The sequence below is a fragment of the Spinacia oleracea genome, chromosome 3 (genome assembly GCF_020520425.1).
Source record: "Spinacia oleracea cultivar Varoflay chromosome 3, BTI_SOV_V1, whole genome shotgun sequence".
Lineage (NCBI taxonomy): Eukaryota > Viridiplantae > Streptophyta > Magnoliopsida > Caryophyllales > Amaranthaceae > Spinacia > Spinacia oleracea.
In genome coordinates this window covers 157,498,823-157,518,663 of record NC_079489.1, presented here as the reverse complement: position 1 = coordinate 157,518,663, position 19,841 = coordinate 157,498,823, and the positions used below count along the sequence as shown (strand labels likewise).

General features: G+C 39.6%; 2 protein-coding genes and 1 long non-coding RNA gene across 10 annotated transcripts; all 3 read right to left on the bottom strand.

The window, feature by feature from the left end:
- Nucleotides 1-250: 250 nt before the first annotated feature.
- On the bottom strand, nt 251-3,705 carry LOC110787470 (cold-regulated 413 plasma membrane protein 2-like). The gene is made up of 4 exons (XM_021992092.2): nt 3,477-3,705; nt 2,404-2,511; nt 2,222-2,292; nt 251-594 (listed from the first exon to the last, which is right to left on the bottom strand). Exons 1-4 carry the CDS (start codon nt 3,659-3,661, stop codon nt 341-343), a joined length of 618 nt encoding a protein of 205 aa, XP_021847784.1. The 5' UTR covers nt 3,662-3,705; the 3' UTR covers nt 251-340.
- Nucleotides 3,706-10,138: 6,433 nt separating this feature from the next.
- On the bottom strand, nt 10,139-14,273 carry LOC130470600 (uncharacterized). Of its 8 annotated transcripts, none has more exons than XR_008931311.1 (8): nt 14,057-14,255; nt 13,801-13,852; nt 12,794-12,884; nt 12,453-12,560; nt 12,111-12,296; nt 11,933-12,015; nt 11,661-11,692; nt 10,139-10,412 (listed from the first exon to the last, which is right to left on the bottom strand). It is a non-coding gene; the product is annotated as an uncharacterized lncRNA (long non-coding RNA). The 8 variants fall into 8 exon arrangements; XR_008931314.1 differs by having other exon boundaries at nt 11,661-11,684; XR_008931309.1 differs by having other exon boundaries at nt 11,661-12,015; nt 14,057-14,266.
- Nucleotides 14,274-14,637: 364 nt separating this feature from the next.
- On the bottom strand, nt 14,638-18,993 carry LOC130470599 (uncharacterized). Its single transcript, XM_056841065.1, has 3 exons — nt 18,192-18,993; nt 15,613-16,624; nt 14,638-15,510 (listed from the first exon to the last, which is right to left on the bottom strand). Exons 2-3 carry the CDS (start codon nt 16,057-16,059, stop codon nt 14,905-14,907), a joined length of 1,053 nt encoding a protein of 350 aa, XP_056697043.1. The 5' UTR covers nt 16,060-16,624; nt 18,192-18,993; the 3' UTR covers nt 14,638-14,904.
- Nucleotides 18,994-19,841: the final 848 nt, after the last annotated feature.

Here is a 19,841-nt window from a genome sequence, read left to right as displayed (position 1 = left end):
CGGAGGGAGTATACATCAAAATGTTACATGTAAGATTTTGTCAGATTTGTCTCGCTATGTATTTTCAGAATATCAAATTTTTATAATTTTTTCACATATGAAATTGGATATATTAGTAGTTAAATATTACATTGAAGTTCGTGCAAATAGTAACTGTAAAGATCTTTTTGAAACGAATGAAGTAATATTCAATTAAAAAAAATAGGGCCTTAATCAATTGGAATTGTAATTATGAAAATAGATTTATCAATGTTGTAATAAAGCTAATATTATTCGAAGAAATTAAACTAGATTACAAATACAAAAATGCACTTAATTCTTTCTCTTTATTAAACAAAATCTAGAGCATATAAATGAATAAAGACCAAATTGGGTAAGCCAACAAGAGAAGAAGCCCAATTGTGTTGGAAATCCCATGTCTTTGTGTGAAAGAATTCCTTAAACCACCAGTTGCCCTAATATGCTCTTGTAGAAGGTAACATCCTATGATTAACACAACTACAACTCCCATCCAACTCTCTTTCATTGATATTGCAAGCATTTCTGGAGCTACCACCAATAATAGTATCAAACATACTGGCATTTCCAACCATTCTGCATATTTTTCACATGTTTTGATTGTTAGTAATCTCATTAATGTTTCGAAGAGTAACAGTCTGTTTGGTAGCTGGTCATAAATGGCGTCAATTGATAACGGAATTGGGTAAGAGGTGATTAAAATTCGGACTGGGTCGGGCTTTAATACCAAAAATCACGCACAAACTCATATATTTGGAGCAAGATTTTTGGTTCGAAATGGGTTTTTTTGGGTCGGGCTTAGACTTTAGTCTAAAATGCGTATTTTATGTTGCTCAAACCCATACTTTTTTGAGTCGGGCCATCGGGTCAGACTATAGATGATTAGGTATAGTGTCGGGGGAAGATGCATATATTTACTAAGAAAAATACCAAATTTAGATGAGGTTTCAATATCATGGATAGGGATGGAAATATCCAGTGGATGATCCAATAACCCGGTCACCCGCTCTAATTAAACGGATGAAAACCCGAATTAAATGGATAAAAACCGGGTGATGGGTGAAGCGGGTGATGGATGCGGGTGATGTTTTTTCATCCATCACCCGACCCACCACCCATTTATCACCCGATCCATCACCCATTTGTTTTATATATATTATTTTTTATTTTTGTTTTAAATATATAAAGATGTTAGTAAATCCATTATTTATTAAAGTTAGTGTTTGTTAAATTTTTTTGGGTTACAAGTTATGCATGATGAGAAACATTTATACGTTTCGGTAGTAAATATAGGTATATAAGATTTTTTTTTTAGTTAATTATTATGCATATTCTTAGGTGGTGAATGTGTAGTGGTTAATAGTTTTCACCCGAATATCACCCGAACCACCCGGTTCACCCGTGGGTGATGGATGGACGGAATGCGGGTGATGAGTAAAGCGGGTGACGGATGGACCGGGTGGAGCGGATGAAAGCGGGTGATGGATGCGGGTGACGCTCCACCCGACCCAAATCCCATCCATTTCCATCCCTAATCATGGACAATATGATGTTATTTTACTACTGTAGGTTAGTACCAGTGGCGGAGCCAGGATTTTTTTTTCGGGGTGTCGACAGTTGCGTTCCTAGGATTATTACTGTGTTGTGTCTGGTGATTTTCCACAACACACAATATATTACTAAAAAAAATGTATCGTCCTACAATGAATAAATATTCATATTACAATCAAAAACGTACATCTATAAGTTATTTTTTTCCAATTTTTCTTTGGGGGGTCGGTGGACCCCCTTGCACCTACTTAGCTCCGCCACTGGTTAGTACGGAGTACTCATGCAATACACGACTCAAAGGAAGAAACATAACACAATTTTCTTTTAAATAAGTAATGTAAATTGATTGATTTTGTAACCACACAACTCACATGAAAGAGGGCTTTTGGGGACATTGGTTAGTCATTGCTATATTTTGGAAAATGGATAGTCACCATTTCATTTTTAAAAGAAATATTTTATCGATCTTAATACTTGGAAAGCCAAAAAAATGATTAAAAAAAAATGAAATGACATGTGTTTAAAGTGATATCAGCGTCTTTACTTTAATTACAGTTATAGACTTATAGTCATAGAATTGTCTGATAACACTTAGATTTATTTATTTTTTCCATCATTTATCACTGTCGTGACGAGGTTAAAAAGACGTTACCTGGGAAACTGCGGTGGAAGAATAACCTTAGCACAACCGAGACAAAAGCAATCCATTTCCCAACCTCACCTCTATGTCAAAATAAAATAGTGTACATAAAATTACATATTGTGCTTCCATGTAGAGAAGGTAAAATACTGAAATGTAATGTAAAAAGAAAAGAGAAGGTAAAGATTATTAACCTTAAAAGGTGAAAGGGGCCAGATGGGAGACTTAGGAAAATGTATGGTACTAAAAGTGAAGTAAGCATGTTGCTTCTCCAATGTGTTCGATCAAGGATTAACAAGTAACTGCATCAACATTGAGAATGTTTAAAGTTTCATCACTATCCAATATACATAATTAAGTAAATCGCGAAAATCAATTAGGTTTTAGTCTAGTGGTAAAGACAGGTTTAACTCCCTTCTCTTCTATTTGGTAACTTATAATGCTCTTACAACTCAGTCTCGTAGTAACAATTTAAGTATAAGTATATACATGCACAAGAAGCAATTGAATGGGGATATACAATTCACACAACAAAAATTAAGAAATTTGTTACATATGGTGTAAAAGTTAGCTTGTCATATTTTTCTTGCCCAATCTACGTTCATATTCTTACTCTTCGTGAAACCGATGCATGAAAAACAAATATGGCACCTTTTTCTTACAACAAAACTCATAAAATGGGTTGAAAGAAAATCTTAATTCTACTAAGTAACATAATTTACTGTAAAATATAATCATGCGTACTTTTGTAATGAAATTATTTGTCAAATAGGTTTTGAAACCTTAAATGCTTATATATAACTCGATATATATTGGGGCCCATATATCTGTCTTTTTTACTTAGGGCCTTAATAAATGTCGGGACCGACACTAACTATAAGTAATAGGTTCATATTATAATCTTTCAGATTCAATTAATGTTCAAATGTTGATTGATTGGCGGTATCACTCGCTTGATCATGTTTTACATGAAGGAGTTTATCAATAAAAATGACATGAATGTGATCTAGTCTATGGATGTTAGGTATAAAATTTCATATTGATGCATATCTTTGTAGATGTCGTCTGACTGGTTATTATAGATTGGCGGTATCACTTTCTTGATCAACTTTTACATTAAGGAATTTATTGATCCAATATGTGATATAGTCTTTTGGCGTTAGGTTTCAAATTGATGCAAATCTTTATAGATGTCGTATGACTGATTATTAATGATATTGTTTTTCCCCGAAAAAAAAATGAGGCGCGAGTAATAAAGAAAACTCACATAGCAGAAAATGAGGCGAGCCATTGGAGAAAATGAGTTCCGAATCCCGATTGACCGCCGAGCGTAGTAGTATCATGAACGAGCGCCATCACGGCGATCTTCAGCTCGTTGATATCGGAATCGATCAAATTGGCCGCGGCTAATTGCTCGGTTTTCATCGCCAAATAATCCATTCGTCTACCCATTTTTCCGGTCCGTGATCGGGTTTGTGTGGAATATTAGGGGAAAATATATAGAAAGATTGAAGAACAAGAAGTAACGTTTTCAAACTTAAAATAGCCGCGAGAATTACTTGATCCTAATAAATAGGCTGAAGGAACCTTAACAAGCGGGATGAGATATATGACTCTTATTTGTTTATGAGCCCATTTATGTCTTGGGCCCAACTTGGCCCAACTTTCTTTTTATGGAAGGCCCAGAATGAATGTTGTTTACTTGTGTAGAGATTTTTCTGAAACAATAGTTAGCTTATGGTTGGGTTTTTTTGGTAGAGAGAGGACAATGTTGAGGAGGGATATGTGATCTCAGGTCTCAGATACCATCATTTAAAGATGGTTATGGGATGGCCTGGCCCGAGGAACATTCCGACTAGGCACGAACAAGAAAAAAGCACGGTCTGGCAAAGGCACGAAGTTTTGGCCTGTAGGCTCGGCTTGTGCCGCATTTTTTTTTGGAAAAAAGAATGACAAGACCTGACATAACAAACCACGCTGAATTTCGTAAAATTAGACTTAGACATGACGGATTGGCCAGACCCTTGTGTCTGGGCCCTATTTTTGAAATTTTCGACCCTGTTCGGCAGTTAGTATGTTACAAGTGGGCTTGACATGAACCGGACCCATTCATGTTCATGGCCACGTAGGTTCGACCTGAAGCTAGGCCCGACCGATCACAACCATCTTTACTGGCATACAAACTTCAACCAAGTAAATGTCGCATAGTATAAAACTACTAACTTCCCTTTTTGCATTTAATTCCTTTTCAAATTCCCCCCTCCAATTCTAATAATTTTATTTTTAATCTCATATTTTGTTATATTTTGAATTGGTATATTCTATCTAATACATGTTCCCTAAGCTCATATGTGGGCTACAATCTTATTTTAGTGATGCATTAATATTTTAAATTTCCTTTATTTTTTCTCCGCAAATAAGTGTGTACAAAAGAAGTGAGTACATATTCAAGGAACAAAGTTAGCATATGAACATGATTCTTGTGGGCAGAAATACTTTTTTTTTTGGCAACATGATTATTGTGGCCAGACATACTATTTGTGTTCTGATACGAATGAGTCACAAAGACAAAAATTAAAAACAGGGGCGGTTGGGAATTCAACATGTGACTTTATTACACACAAACTTTCCGTCTTAACTAGGGGTGAGCAATACATGGTACCATGTCAAAATTTCAGGAATCGGAACCTGTTGCAACATGTTCCTGAAAACGGGAATCGGAACATGTTGCAAACACTACAGGTTCCTGAAAATGAGGACCGGAACCTGTTGGATCGTGTTTAAGGATCATTCATAAGTAATCCATTTTAAGGTTTGGGCTTTGATTGTTTTATAGTTTGGGCTTGAATTGTAACTCGTATTTATATTTTCAAAAATTACCTTCGATTATTTTATATTTTGGGCATACGAAACATTTTCATATGGCCTGATTCTTTATTTTCATTACTTCATACTCCATCCGTCCCGGAATACTCGACCCGGTTTGACCGGCACAGAGTTTAAGGGACTTGAATTGACTTATTTAATTTAATAGGTAGTAATTGATAGCGGGGTATTATTTTAATGTAGTTAGTGGGAGGTGGGTTAAGAGGTGGGGTTGGGGAGAGTAGGGGTTGAATTTTTAATTATTTTTTGTATGGAGTAGGGGGTAGGTGGGTTAATAGGGGTGGAGTGAGAAATAATATAATATTGCTAGAATATTTCCATTTTTAGAAACAGGTCAAGTATTAAGGGACGACCCGATAAGAAAAATAGGTCAAGTATTCCGGGACGGAGGGAGTATTATAATTGGTGTGTACAGGATAACCAATAGGATACACGTTCCGAAAAATTGAGAACCATATCCTTAATAGGTTGCGGATCCGGTAGGACCAAATTGGTGGCAAAAATACTATTAGTCAAAACAAAAGAGTAGCAGTCTAGCAGATTATGCATGATCCATCTTTAATCTATTTACCACCTACCCCCAATAAAAATAAAAATAAACCATGTTTTAACCTTTTTAGAACGTCTTTTCCATTGGATCTAAATCGAAGAAAACTTTTTCACACATGATTGAGAAGAAAATTATGGGTCATGGTGTGTCATCATCACACTTGATTAAGTTGTCAATGGCCGGAGATTAATTATTACTTGATTATTTCATGATTTGACTAATAATTATCCAATTTCCTCACGTTGAAAAAGCTAAGGTCTTCACTTTTGGATCATCATCTTCATCATTATGAGCATAATTGCTTAAACACTAGAGGAAAATTATTATAGGTTGTACCGAAAGATGTTAGATTTAAGGAGACCGGTGATTATGGTGAGCAAAAAGTTAAGATATCCTGAATTAGAATCGAAATCTGTTAGGAATTGACGTGGTATCCTGTTTCGATTTCTGAAAATTTTAATGAGTACTCTGTTATGTTCACCCCTCATGATAATCGATATGGAGTATTACATACTACACGCATAATTACATTTAACCTAGTACCACGTATTGAGTATATAGGGATGGCAACGGGTAGGATCTGGACCGGATTCTCTAGGATCCAGATCCAGACCCGTTTTTTAGGCAAGGATCCAGATCCTACCCGGATCCGCTGGGTAATTAAATTGAGGATTCAGATCCAGATCCGACGGATCCTACGGATCCGGGTCCAAAACGGATCCTAACTTATTTTTTCATCAAACGAAACTAATTTTCATTTTAACCTTAAAACATAGTTTAATAAAACTTCAATAACAAAGCTATTTTTCCATACAAGCATTTACTAAAATAAAATTTAACAAATCCAACATAAATAATACTAAAAGTTCAAAAACTTCAATAATACTACAAGTCTTAAGTCTTTACTTTTATATTTTTATATATTTTTTTTATAAAAACGGGTAAACGGATCTGGATCCGGGTAATGACTTAGGACCCGATCCAGATCCGTTTTTAAAACCAAGGATCCATATCCTACCCGGATCCGTCGGGTCCAAAAATTGAGGATCCAGATCCGTTGAAAACGGATCTGGATCCACGGATCCGGGTCGGGTCCATTACCCACTGCCATCCCTATGAGTATATGTTTTTGTAGATGTCTTTAAGTAATTCATTGATAACTCATTACGGAATAACTCATAACTAAATAGAAGCAAATTAAGGAACGAGTTAATTATTCGATTGATTAAAGACTTTAACATATGATGTGAAAATTAGTCCTCGTTTTATTAATGAAGATAGACCTGATCATATATCCCGGCCCGCTGGCCCAACCCTACCCGGCCTGAAAAGTACGGGTTTAGGTAGCATAAAATATGTATTTTTAGATCAAAATCCGAGCTCGGTCCGGAAAAGCCTGTTTCGATCAGCACCAAATTTATGGATTTGGGTATAATTTTTTGTGTTAAAACCCGATCCGAATTTTGATCACCTCTAAATAAAAATAGAATCACATGTTTGAGTATTGTTACTCCGCAATAACATTTTTTTTTAATTTTTTTTTTCACAAAATCTTGACATAACAAACGTTGAGTACGAACTCATCGTATTTACTAGAGCTACACCAAGTCACCAACCGGTCGGAACCCTAATTAAAGTGGGGCCCTATTGGGCAGTGATGGATGAAGTTATAAATAGCGAGTAGTTGGATGAATTGTCATTCATAAAAATGAAAAGACATGCAACTACCAAAAGTGTAAATATATAGAGGAGGGTCTAAGCTAATAATAATTATTCCTTTTGTACGGGTATGCTACCAGCTGGCTGGTAGCATCGCCAAACTGTAAGGATAAAGGCAAATAATCCTTAACGGCAGTTATTATTCCCTACCAGCATCTCTTACAAACCGGTAGGGAGGAGGCACGTGACTAAACCAAGAAGTCAACGGGTCGCTATCAATCGGGTAGGACCCATTTGTCCGTACGCCCGACCCGCGCCTATATATATGGGCTTCATTTATGACAAAAGGTACGCAAACACAATTATTTCCACTAAAACCAAAATACTTATCACTCATCATACCTGACTTTAGCATCGGAGGGGGGATCCTCGAATCACCCTCGAGGCTAGTTCATCTTTGTTATCTGCGCAGGATATCATCAGGATAACAGCAGCACTCAACCAGCAAGACATCTCCAACCGTTCCCAAATCCTACCGGAACAATTGGCGCTAGAAGGAGGGGACTTCCCAACCTTGTCAAGTAAATCAGCCATCATGGATACCAACAACAAAAAACCTAGAAAAAACAACAATCTCCCACAATCAGCAGTGATCACACCAACATCAGTAGCACAACCCGCAGTCAAACCTTCTCTCTTACCTGTCTCAACCAGCCAAGTCACACCACTTACCGATCCTCCCCCAAAAACACTCAAGTCACAGATAAGCATTGCCCCCCCAGGTTTTGAAGACCCGAACGACGTGATCATAGAGGACGAAACGTCCATGGAAGAAAGGGCACAGGATTCCCCATCACCCCCACAGATTCAGAGCAACCTCTCGGCGTTGTCCCAAAGGTTCACACCACAACAGCTGCTGACGGCGTCGGCCGTCATGAAAGCAATGGCTGAACTGTCCTCAAGGAGGACAGAGGGAAATCAGATCGTGGTTACCGGCAATCGCCCGGGTGTGATGCCGGTTAGAAATCTCTACGAAACCCTAGAGCATGAAGTGGTACTGCCAGCACAACCTGAACCAATACTTGTACAGAGTGAAAATCCGGGTAGAAGAAAAAGGCATAGCTCTCGGCGCAGAGAAAGGTCCACTAGACGCCGGGAGTCGGTGTCAGAGCAAGAAGGGTCGTTTCCTGCTGGTAGGGAATCGACACCGTATCACGAAGAGTACATCGTATAGTCTCCACAACCAGGTTGGAATAGATATGAAGGATATCTACCTCATCAGGAGCCGATGAGGCGAACCATACACCCCAAAGACTCCCCACTCTGCAGGGGTATACTGGAGCAACCTATGGAGAAAGTAAAGATGCCGACGTGCAAATACAACGGAACCACAGACCCCGAAAATCACTCCACCGCTTTCGAACAACACATGATGCTGTATTCTGACTCAGATGCCATGTGGTGCAAAGTGTTCCAAACCACATTATCAGGGGTGGCAGCCGATTGGTATAAGAAGTTGCCGGCCGGATCGATATTCAGTTTTCGGCAGATCCAAGAAGACTTTGTGAGGCGGTTCATTAGCAAGGTTGAACGAAAGAAAACATCTGGAGAGCTGATGTCAATCTCACAAAGGCCGAAGGAGCCGCTGAGAGAATACCTTACTCGTTTTAACAACGAATCCATCACAATACCAGATTTACAGCAAGAAATAGCCGTCTTGGCTCTGTTGAGAGGGATGCAGGAATGCGAGTTCAAAAGGTACCTGGGAAGAAAGTCATTTACCTCGCTGGGGGAGGCCTTGAGAAAAGCAAATGAGTATATCAGGAGTGATGAGCTGATGCTAATATCACCCGGTAGGATTTGAAATCAGGCAGTACAATCGGCCAAGAAGGATCATGTTCCCATACAACTATGAGGGACAGCTTGAGGTAGGAGACCTGGTGCTCCGCAGAACTGCAGCTACAGGCAAGGCAAAGGTCCAAGGGAAGTTAACCCCAAACTGGGAGGGGCCTTATCAGATATGGGAAGAAATCGTACCAGGAGCTTTTAGGCTGATGGATATGGGTGGAACAACACTAAAAAATTCATGGAACGCCAGCGTCCTTAGAAAGTTTTATGTGTAGTCACTAACCCAAAAAGGCCGATTGAGCCAGGCCTGTTATGGTCCATGAAATGAAAGAAAGTCGAGGAATTCAAAGCAGAAGAATCAAACCCTTAAAGTAGGTCAGCAAGGCTACTATCAGCTTGCTGACTCGGGGTAATGTATAATCAAAAAATCGTGATTCAAACCCTTAAAGTAGGTCAGCAAGGCTACTATCAGCTTGCTGACTCGGGGTAATGTATAATCAAAAAATCGTGATTCAAACCCTTAAAGTAGGTCAGCAAGGCTACTATCAGCTTGCTGACTCGGGGTGATACGAATCAAACCCTTAAAGTAGGTCAGCAACACTACTACAAATCGCGTACTTTAAAGTCGCTTTTTCGGCCATTTATCGACGCCTTAAGGCGTCGAGAAATTGCTCCTCGTCGCTTACAGAAAGCGTCGTCAAAAAGTTAGTCGAGAATTCTCGACGCTTTTCTGCGTCAATAATCTCGACGGTTTTTAGGGTCCTGTCCTTTTTCCCAGCGTCGTGATTCTCGACGCCTTTATGCGACTAGAAATTTTATACAGTGTCTAGAATCCCACTTACCCGCCACGCTCAAAATAAAAATCTTTATTTTTGCGACGCCTTTGGTCGTCGAGAATTCTTTCAACCGTTGTTATTTGGCTGAACTAACATACTATACCAAAAAAGGTTGATCATAGACGATTTTAATATAAAATAAACAAACACTGTCATAACAAGCTAGCAGCAACATGTTTTATTTCCAAAAATAAGAATATACAAATATCAATTACAAAGGTATACATACATCAAAAAATCCCTCACATATAAAAACCTAATACTCAGCAAAAACATTATCTAAAAAAATACATGATCAATGATGGAGCAGCAACAGGGCGTCGAATAAATATAGGATCCCAACTCGATGTCCTTTCTAGCAACCTTAGCTTTATGGCAGTCATTCGTTTCTCTCTTGTCAATTTCCGTAGATTACAGTAACAACCTAAAAGGAATAGTAACAATTAATAAAAATGGCAGCATGATATCATCTATTTTATTCCAATGCTTATAAACTATTTCGAAAATAGCACAAGCAGATCAGGTAGAGCAGAACCTGTAAATTTTGACAAGGAATAAAAGTGGAAGAGCAGAACTCGTATTTGGTGCAGCACTTAGTTTTAAGCTACAATAACAACTCCAATACAATGCATCCATAACAAAAACAAGAATCAACAACCAGACATGTATATGATAAATAAAAGTGGTTGTTCAGGTTTTGTGGAGTTTGGTAACCATTGCGGTAGAATACCACTTTTTTTTTTCAATGAAATAAAAAGTTATAATTTAGCATACATCTTGTATTGCATAGCATATTAAAAGTTATAATTTAGCATACATCTTGTATTGCATAGCATATTATTATCCCATCGTTTTAACTTTAGAACTTCATGAATTTGCAGAACCATTCTATAGTACTATTTGCTTATACAATAAAGAAGAGAACACCAAAAAGTTATCAGAAGACTTCATTTCCAGGCTAGCTTACAGATTAAACTTATTACGAGGTCCTGCTTTTATTGACAGAGTTATGGACTAGATCTACACCCCCCTCAAGCTAAGAGTGGTATCAATCACACCTATCTTTTTCACCAAAAAATAGCTTAATAAGGCGACTAAGTTTGGACTCATACCACAACAGAAAGGTTTCGTCCTTACCCGTATGAGATTTTATCCAATGGGCTAATAAATTCATTTTTTCTCTATGCTTGTCTTCCTATACATGGGTAGCAATGTAAAAAGTACTATAGAAAATCTGACAAGATAAGATGCATATATTTAACAAACACAAAATCTATGAGTAAAAGAAAGCATTGTGAGTCCATTTATACTCTTTCATCCAATTTTATAATACATATCGTAGTGTAATTTATAGGGCTAAGTTCATGATTCATACATAATAAGCTTGATGGTTTGCAAAGCTGTTAGAACCGGATATGTGAGATTGATTTTAGGAGTTTCGAAATTCTTTCCCACCACTCTGATAGTTTATGCACTCATATTCAAACCGACTTTAACAAATAAATTAAGAAAAATTAATCAAATAAGTAGAATACGAGGAATAGACCTATAGAACTAGGAGATGTTGTTCAAAGATCACTTGGTCATTAAACTAGCTAGCTCAACCAAGTACATGAGAAAGACGCACACACTATATAAACTATAATTTCAGAACATAATGAACACAACTCACCAGAACAGATCAGGTCCTGATGATCTGAGCACCTTAGTAACAAAGACAGCATAACATTAGCATACTACTTCAGTTACAAACTAGAGTTGAATATAAACATGAAAGCGTACATTGAGAGTTGTTCAAAACAGTATTAATAAAGGGATTCAGATAAATTGAGGAGAGGGGTTTAGTTCAAAGATGGTTAGATAAGGCATTAAACATAATGATAACAAAATCCATCCATTGAGAGTTGTTCAAAATAGTGTTAAAAGGGATTCGCATAAACTTACTCTTGAAGCACACAATCCCATCTTGCAGCCTCTGAACACAATTTACAAAAGACACAAGCTAGAGTGATGCTGCAAAAAATTTCCTTAAAAAAGCAGGAAATTATGAATTAATAAAGATTTTTTTTTTTGCATTCAGATGTTAATCAATGTTTTTATTTTTATTACAAAGGAACTCAACTCAACAACTTATCAAACTCAATTACATCCAAGATCTAGTATCATAAAATTAATCGCATTAGTCAATGCTCTCTCAATGCCTCATAAGAATCTTGAGGGTTATCATTGGATCAGAATTTGTTGTCCTGATGGTACGCATGATAAGACCTTGAGGGTTAGGCCTTGGTACACTGGCTGTCGAATTTTCCTGATTTTATTTCAAGATACAAGTAGAACAAAAAAATATATGCAAGAGTGATTAGCACTACATTAGAAAATATCATGCCTTGATATTATCAGAAGGAATCAATTTTTAAATATATTTTTGTGAAAATGTAAAAGAAATGGAATCAAAACTAATTACCTTGATTTTTGGTGTATTCATTCAATCCCTTGTGGGAAGAGCAAGTTCATGATGTTGAGCCGCTTGGTCATCTCCATAGCTGGCAGGCCTGGAACAGAGGCAATCCCTCTGGCCATTGACAAGTGACATGTCATAAATTGGAACTGAATAAAACATGACTCGAAACAAACTGCGAGGCTACTTGCAGATTGAACCTACAACTATGATTGAAGAGAACAATATCAGATGAAATAAGGAAATGCGAGCATGAGGTTGCTTTTTGTCTGGGGAGTTAAAGAATCAAACCATGTTATGATATATGGAGGAATTATTCGAATCAGTTAAAAGGCTTGAGGACAGACCAAAATTTTCCCCAACGTTGTACGTATCGCGTCGAGCTCATGTCGTCGAGAATTAGCGTGTTTTGTTGTAGTGAAATCCTCAGATAAAACCCTAAAGATGGAAAAATATAAATCTGAAATAAGCCAGTAATAATAATTGAATAAATCGGTACACATACTGAAAAACTGAAACGAAAGAGACCCTTCTCATATTTGCAAATTCAGTAACATCATACAGAGAATATCAAACAATTGTTAAACCCAGGCAGCTTAATTAAATCAATTACTGTAGAATATTACCGTACTTGTCCTATTGGGAATCATGTGGTGCTAATGGCCATAAAATTTAAGCCAAATATGGTCAAACTATGAAATTCATTTCATTAAACCAATAAATGAACCCATAATCATTGACAAAATACATGGAGACAGGTAATTGCGTTCCATTAAAGCTTCAATTCAATCTCAGTTGAGTCTCAAGACAACAAATTGCTGCAAATAATGCCCATATGTTACTGTTTTAGGACACCCAATGAAGATTCAAAGCAAAATTAAGAGACCATAAAGCATCATCCAATCAAATATCTAAACATCCCAAATATCTGATTTAACATAAATATAAAAACCAAATTTATTGAAAACTATTTCATATCATTTAATCGAATGAATTAAGAACAACAAAAGCGTTCTCAAATCCCGGATCTAGATCAAAAAGAATATAAATGTTCCTCCTAACACAAATATATAACCAAAATTGTACTGGGTAATAACTAAAAGTAAAGAACACTGGCCTTGATCTTCTCTTCAACAATTTTAGAAATAAACTTACCCTAAATAACAACAGGATGAGAATTAGGCAGAACACCCTTACCAAAAACCTTAAAAAAACGAACTGAGTGACATCAATGACTGAAGTCTTGCCTTCTTTGTTGGCCTTCTCCTTGATATCATCAGGAGCCATTGACCAGATAAACTATAAATACACAAATCTGAATCAAACTCGAATATTTAATAATAAATTTCATTACCTACAACCAAACACGGTTAACGATTTCCCGAGCTATCTTCCAAATCTTCAATCTAGTAACAAAATAGTTATAAACAAACCAATAAATTACCCGAATAAAAAACGAAACCAATCTTGCCAAATAATGAATTAAAATCTCTAGAATTGAACAATAGATCTACGAAGAGGAAGGAATAAAAACGAAGATATAAAACAAAATTGATATCGCAAATTAACAGCGGAATACACAAAATTACAAGTTACATCAGCAAGGTAACCTTGAAACGTAGGAAAACCCGAATAGAAACCAAAGAGTCCTCGATCTCTGGTTGAAATCAGTTGATAGATCTGTGATTTTTCGAGAATATGAATTGAATGAGAGAGAAGTTGATTAGTGGGAGGCTAGGGTTCAGTTACACGGGGAGGGAGTGGGTGTTTTTCCCCCAAATTTTTTGAAGCAGAATATTAGTCTACCACGTGCCCAGCATGTGCCAAGTACTCGACGCCTTTCTGTGTCCACTTTTAGAGAAGACGACAAACCGTGTCGAGAAAATACGCGGACCAAAAATTTCACCAACGCTGTACCTTCGGCGTCGAGCAGCTATTGTCGAGAATTAGCGGGATTTGTAGTAGTGCAAGGCTACTATCAGCTTGCTGACTCGGGGTAATGTATAATCAAAAATCGTGATTCAAACCTTTAAAGTAGGTCAGCAAGGCTACTATCAGCTTGCTGACTCGGGGTGATACGAATCAAACCCTTAAAGTAAGTCAGCAAGGCTACTATCAGCTTGCTGACTCGGAGTAAAGTACCAGATTCAAACAGCACAATTGCATAAATGAGGGCAAGCATAAAATAGAAAAATAAAATAAACAACACAATATCATAAGCATAAGAGCAACACCATCTGAATAAAGCAAATTCGACAGCCAACACCAAAACTGACATTTGTTAGCTGATCAAAAATGGCACAAGGTAAAGTTTACAAAAACAAGCATAAAATATCCCAGGGCAAAAAGTGCCACAAACAGCTGATACCAAAAGTGCGTCTAAAAAAATAAACTAATCTTTAAAAGCAGCAACGCCAGATGAACCACAGGATGATACCGGTGATGACTGCCCGCACCTTCAAACTTGTTGATGATCCGTCTGGTTGGTACTGGAAGACAGCAGGGCAGGATCCAGGTAGTCTTCTTCCTTCAGCTCAATGGGAGGGAGAGTCAAGGGATCAGCATTCTGAATGATCTCCTCCGGAATGATCTGTGACTCCCAACCGGTTGGTACCCTGTGCTTTTCCTCCACCAGGAAAGCATACTCAATATCCTCACAGTCCTCCTTGGTAAGGCCAATACCATGAACGCCACAACGGTGGGCAGCAAACCAGCCACCGTTATGACTATCCGTGATACGCTTACTATAGGTCTGGGACCGAGAAAATCGCAAGGCACCATCCCGAGCACCGGTCTTGTAAGCAGCTTTGGCCTTCTCATCCGCCTCCAGCAACTTCTCAGACAGCTCTTTGTTTTTGGTCTCCTCTGCCTCCAGTTTGTTCGCAACATTCTCCAACTCTTGGTTGCGTTGCTTCACCCTTTTCAGCTCAGAAGTTTTTTGGTCCAGATCTTGCTTGGCGTCATTCACCTGCTTCTCCAGCTCAGCCTGCCTTTTCTGAAGGTCTTCATTCTGCTCCTGGTAGCAGAGGTACAGCTTCACAAGCTCCACTGCAGAGTTGCAGGCCTACAAAAGACAATTCGTCAAAAACAACACCGAATGCATACCTTGAGCAAATATATATATATATACAAAAAGCATACCATAAAAGTAGCACCGACTTCATACCTTGAGCAAGTCATTCATATGTTGGGCAGCCGGCGCGTCAATCTCAGCAGCAGGATTGTCGCGAGGAGTAGCCAGATCCTTCAAAGCCCTCCAACCCATGCAACCACCTCCTTTGCAGTCATCGGTGAGTATCGACTCACCACGAAGAAGATCAATTTTAGGGTTCCAGGATTCGTCAGGCTCACCAGGAGGAACCTCAAAGTACTTCATCTTCCTGGGAGTTAAGCAAATCGGAGTCTTCTCAATCCACTCTCCAGGACGGACGAAGACACCCATGTTCAGACCAGAGCTGGTACCAGCGCTCTGGCTAGGGCGAACATACCCAGAAGAGGTATGAAGAGTAGGAGGCATGAGAGGAGGAGTCTTCTGGCCCATACCAGCAACATCAGTATCATTAACCTCTTGCTCCTGATTCTGGCGGGTTGGAGTCATAAGATCCACAACCATCAAGTCTGGTTGGGCTATCGGCTCAACATTCTCAACAGCATCACCCCTTGGCCTGCGACGTTCGCATCGGCAGCTGATTCAATACCCTTCTCAGGAGACTTCTGCTGAGACTTGTCAGGGGCAGGCTGTGTAGTACCGTCCACTCGAGACCGATTCACCCGAGTGAAGGGTTGGTTACGATCGCGAGGACGCCTGCCAGTAAGTGCAGCACCACGACCGCAATCCAAACTTTTAAAACCACCAGCCATGTCAGGAGCAGTATGGACGGTCTTGAAGACAGGTTTTGGAGCAGGGTTGTCGGGAGCAGTATGAGTCGTTTTGAAAACAACTCCAGTGGGTGCACGGATGGAAAGTGGTTTGGGAGCTGGTATGGAGCTTAATCTTTTTGTCTTCTTAGCAGGAGACTCACTCGCAACCTCCTCCCGAGTCGAACCACGCTTTTTGTTGGCTTGGGTTGCGTAGGTCGACAGAGTAGAAAACACACCTTTCGGATTGGGAGGGTTGTTGGTAGTAGGACGACCGTCTTTGCCCAAACCGAGAATAGCAAAGTTGAGAGTATGCAGACCTGGTAAGAAAAAACAAACAAAAGATTTAAACACAGACAAACAACAATGCGTACAAAACAAGAAAAGCATACTTAAACAATATAAGAGGGGGATATAGCTATCAGCCCCACGACCATACCAAGAGTATGGGTGTGGCACAAGCCAACTGCAGACAGCGGCCCATTTCCCAAAATATACTTAGCAGGAGGCAACCAGTACTTAGGAACGGTCACAGACTTCTGCAAACCGGTGTCAACATGCAAACAGGACACAAACTGGTGGGCCCTTTTCTCCCTGAAACCCAACTCCCGAATGGGGTAATGGTTCATATGAGGACGGGGGAGATGAAAGCGAGTCCGAATGGGGAAATCAGAAGGCACTCTCAACCAGTAGAACTTCTTTTCCCAATCTTTACAGCTAGACAGCTTGGGGTTGACTGTCATTTTGCTTGCCTTGGTGTAAAAAGACCACCATCCAGACTTCTTCTTGTACTTTTTCAACCAAATCAGCCGCCTAAACAGGTTAATGGTTTGGGGCCATTGTTTAAAAGATAGCAGCCAGGTAAAAGCCACAACATTCCTCACTACCTGAGGCGTTACCTGCGCCAAACATACATTCCAAGCCCGGAATACCTTCTCTATAAAAGGATGAAGAGGAAATCGGAGGCCGAAATCTAGATGATGGGCATACACGCCGATATGATCAGGAGGACAATCCAAAATCACACTCCCCTCAGCAGGAATCACGAGACGGTACCCTTTGGGCAGTTTCAAATACTCTTTGGCCCAGCGCGGATGGTCGTCTTTGATAGCCCTATCACGGAAAGATTTGATTATTTTATCTTTGTAAACGGCACTACCAGCAGGAGGAGGACTCTCAACCCTGTAGCTCATCTCCTCCGTATCGGAATCTGGTTCCACATCCAGATCCCCTTCTCTCAAAACCTGCTCACACAGAGAGGTCACGTCTTCACCATCATCCCACAACCGGCCAATATCATCATCAGACTCCAAAATTGAATCCCCTACATCCTCATCATCTCCCCCACCACTACCGGCGGAGTTATCGGACCCCGCAACATCGTTAGCACGACTGCTAACCTCCCCTTCATCCATCTGACGGCTCCCACCAGCCACGTCCTCTAGATGGGCACCCCTGACGGCATCCTGGTTAAAAGACACAACAACATTGCCAAAGTTAGTGCCATAGTCACCATATCCTTTACCAGCAGGGTCCATAAATTGCGTCCATGATCGAAGTTCGTACTCAAGGGCAATAGAGGGAGCATCCACTGCCGGGATTGTTTCGCAGTTATCTACTAAATTCAAATCATGACGAATGTCGGCTCGTACCTGTTTGCGCATATGAGCCTGTAATTCCTTCGCAGCATCCTCGTAAGACGGCTCAAAATAGTCAGAGGCAGACGGTTTATCATCATCCTCAAAATTGACATCCTCAGAGGTAGACGCAGGGTCAGCATCGTCATACCCAGCCCCACTCAACACATTATCACTATCTCGCTCACCCGACATTACACCCAAATATAAACCTATACGAAGGAAGAAACAAAAACAAAAAAGACTATACCTTCTCGCACAACGGAAATTTAGCAGCCCAGAACCGAGGTACAACACTTCCGCAAGCACCACAGTCAGCAACAGAAACAGCGCCGAAAAAATAACTCGCAGGAACAAAGGAGAAGATTTGAGAAAGAGAGAGAAAAGTTTGAAGAAAAGAGCGAAAGTGTTTTGACGTTTTAAGAAAAGAAAGTTAAATAGTCAAAAATCGAGGAAAACGGGCGATTTGACAGGTAAAGGCAGTTGAAAGGACAGAGCAAATCTCAGCCATTGAAATAAAATGATAAAGCGACACGCGTCGCATAGCACGCAGATGCATCACACGTGGAATAAATTTAAGCGGTACAAATTCAAAATACTTCCTAAAAAATTCCAAAAACCTCAAGGGGGCTAGTCAGCATCCAAAACCTCAAGGGGACTAGTCAGCATCCAAAACCTCAAGGGGGCTAGTCAACATCCAAAACCTCAAGGGGACTAGTCAGCATCCAAAACCTCAAGGGGGCTAGTCAGCATCCAAAACCTCAAGGGGACTAGTCAGCATCCAAAATCTCAAGGGGACCAGTCAGCGTCCAAGCATCCCCAAAGGAGCATATCGGTAAGAGGGAGCAGGACACCCTATCTGCTTAGTTTCAGCGAAATTACAGGTGGTATTCACTACGAGAAAGCTAATCAGCACTTAACACATAAACACACCAGCATTTCGCGGAAAGCGCGCAGTCTGAGGGGGCTAGTTGTATGGAGAGCACTATTTTCAGAGCAAGCACATCAGTCAAGACAGATATGCTCACTCTGAGGGGGCTAGTTGTACGGGTATGCTACCAGCTGGCTGGTAGCATCACCAAACTGTAAGGATAAAGGCAAATAATCCTTAACGGCAGTTATTATTCCCTACCAGCATCTCTTACAAACCGGTAGGGAGGAGGCACGTGACCAAACCAAGAAGTCAACGGGTCGCTATCAATCGGGTAGGACCCATTTGTCCGTACGCCCGACCCGCGCCTATATATATGGGCTTCATTTATGACAAAAGGTACGCAAACACAATCATTTCCACTAAAACCAAAATACTTATCACTCATCATACCTGACTTTAGCATCGGAGGGGGGATCCTCGAATCACCCTCGAGGCTAGTTCATCTTTGTTATCTGCGCAGGATATCATCAGGATAACAGCAGCACTCAACCAGCAAGACATCTCCAACCGTTCCCAAATCCTACCGGAACACCTTTGTTTTTATTTAAGTGTATTAACTTGTTTAACATAAAATTGTAGGGACTTGACTTGAATTAAATGGATTAATACAAGTACTATGTAAATGAAGACAATTGATGAATTATTTTATGGTAGGAAGATGATCGTGAAAGGATTATATGTTCTAGATTTCTAGTAACAAGCTACACTACAAGAATTTGTATCTTTAACGACAACTTAAATATGACGGGTCAAAAATCCCGTCGTAAAAGCCTTTTGCGACGGGGATAACAACCAAACAAAGACGGAAACAACCGTCGCAAATGTCTTTTACGACGGATTAACGACGAGATTTTCTATTAACGACGGCCCTCTTTTATGACGGGTTCGCGTCAGGAAACTCCGTCGTTAATTAACGATTATTGACCTTTCGCGACGAGATTTCTCGTCGTTAATGGTACAATTTCT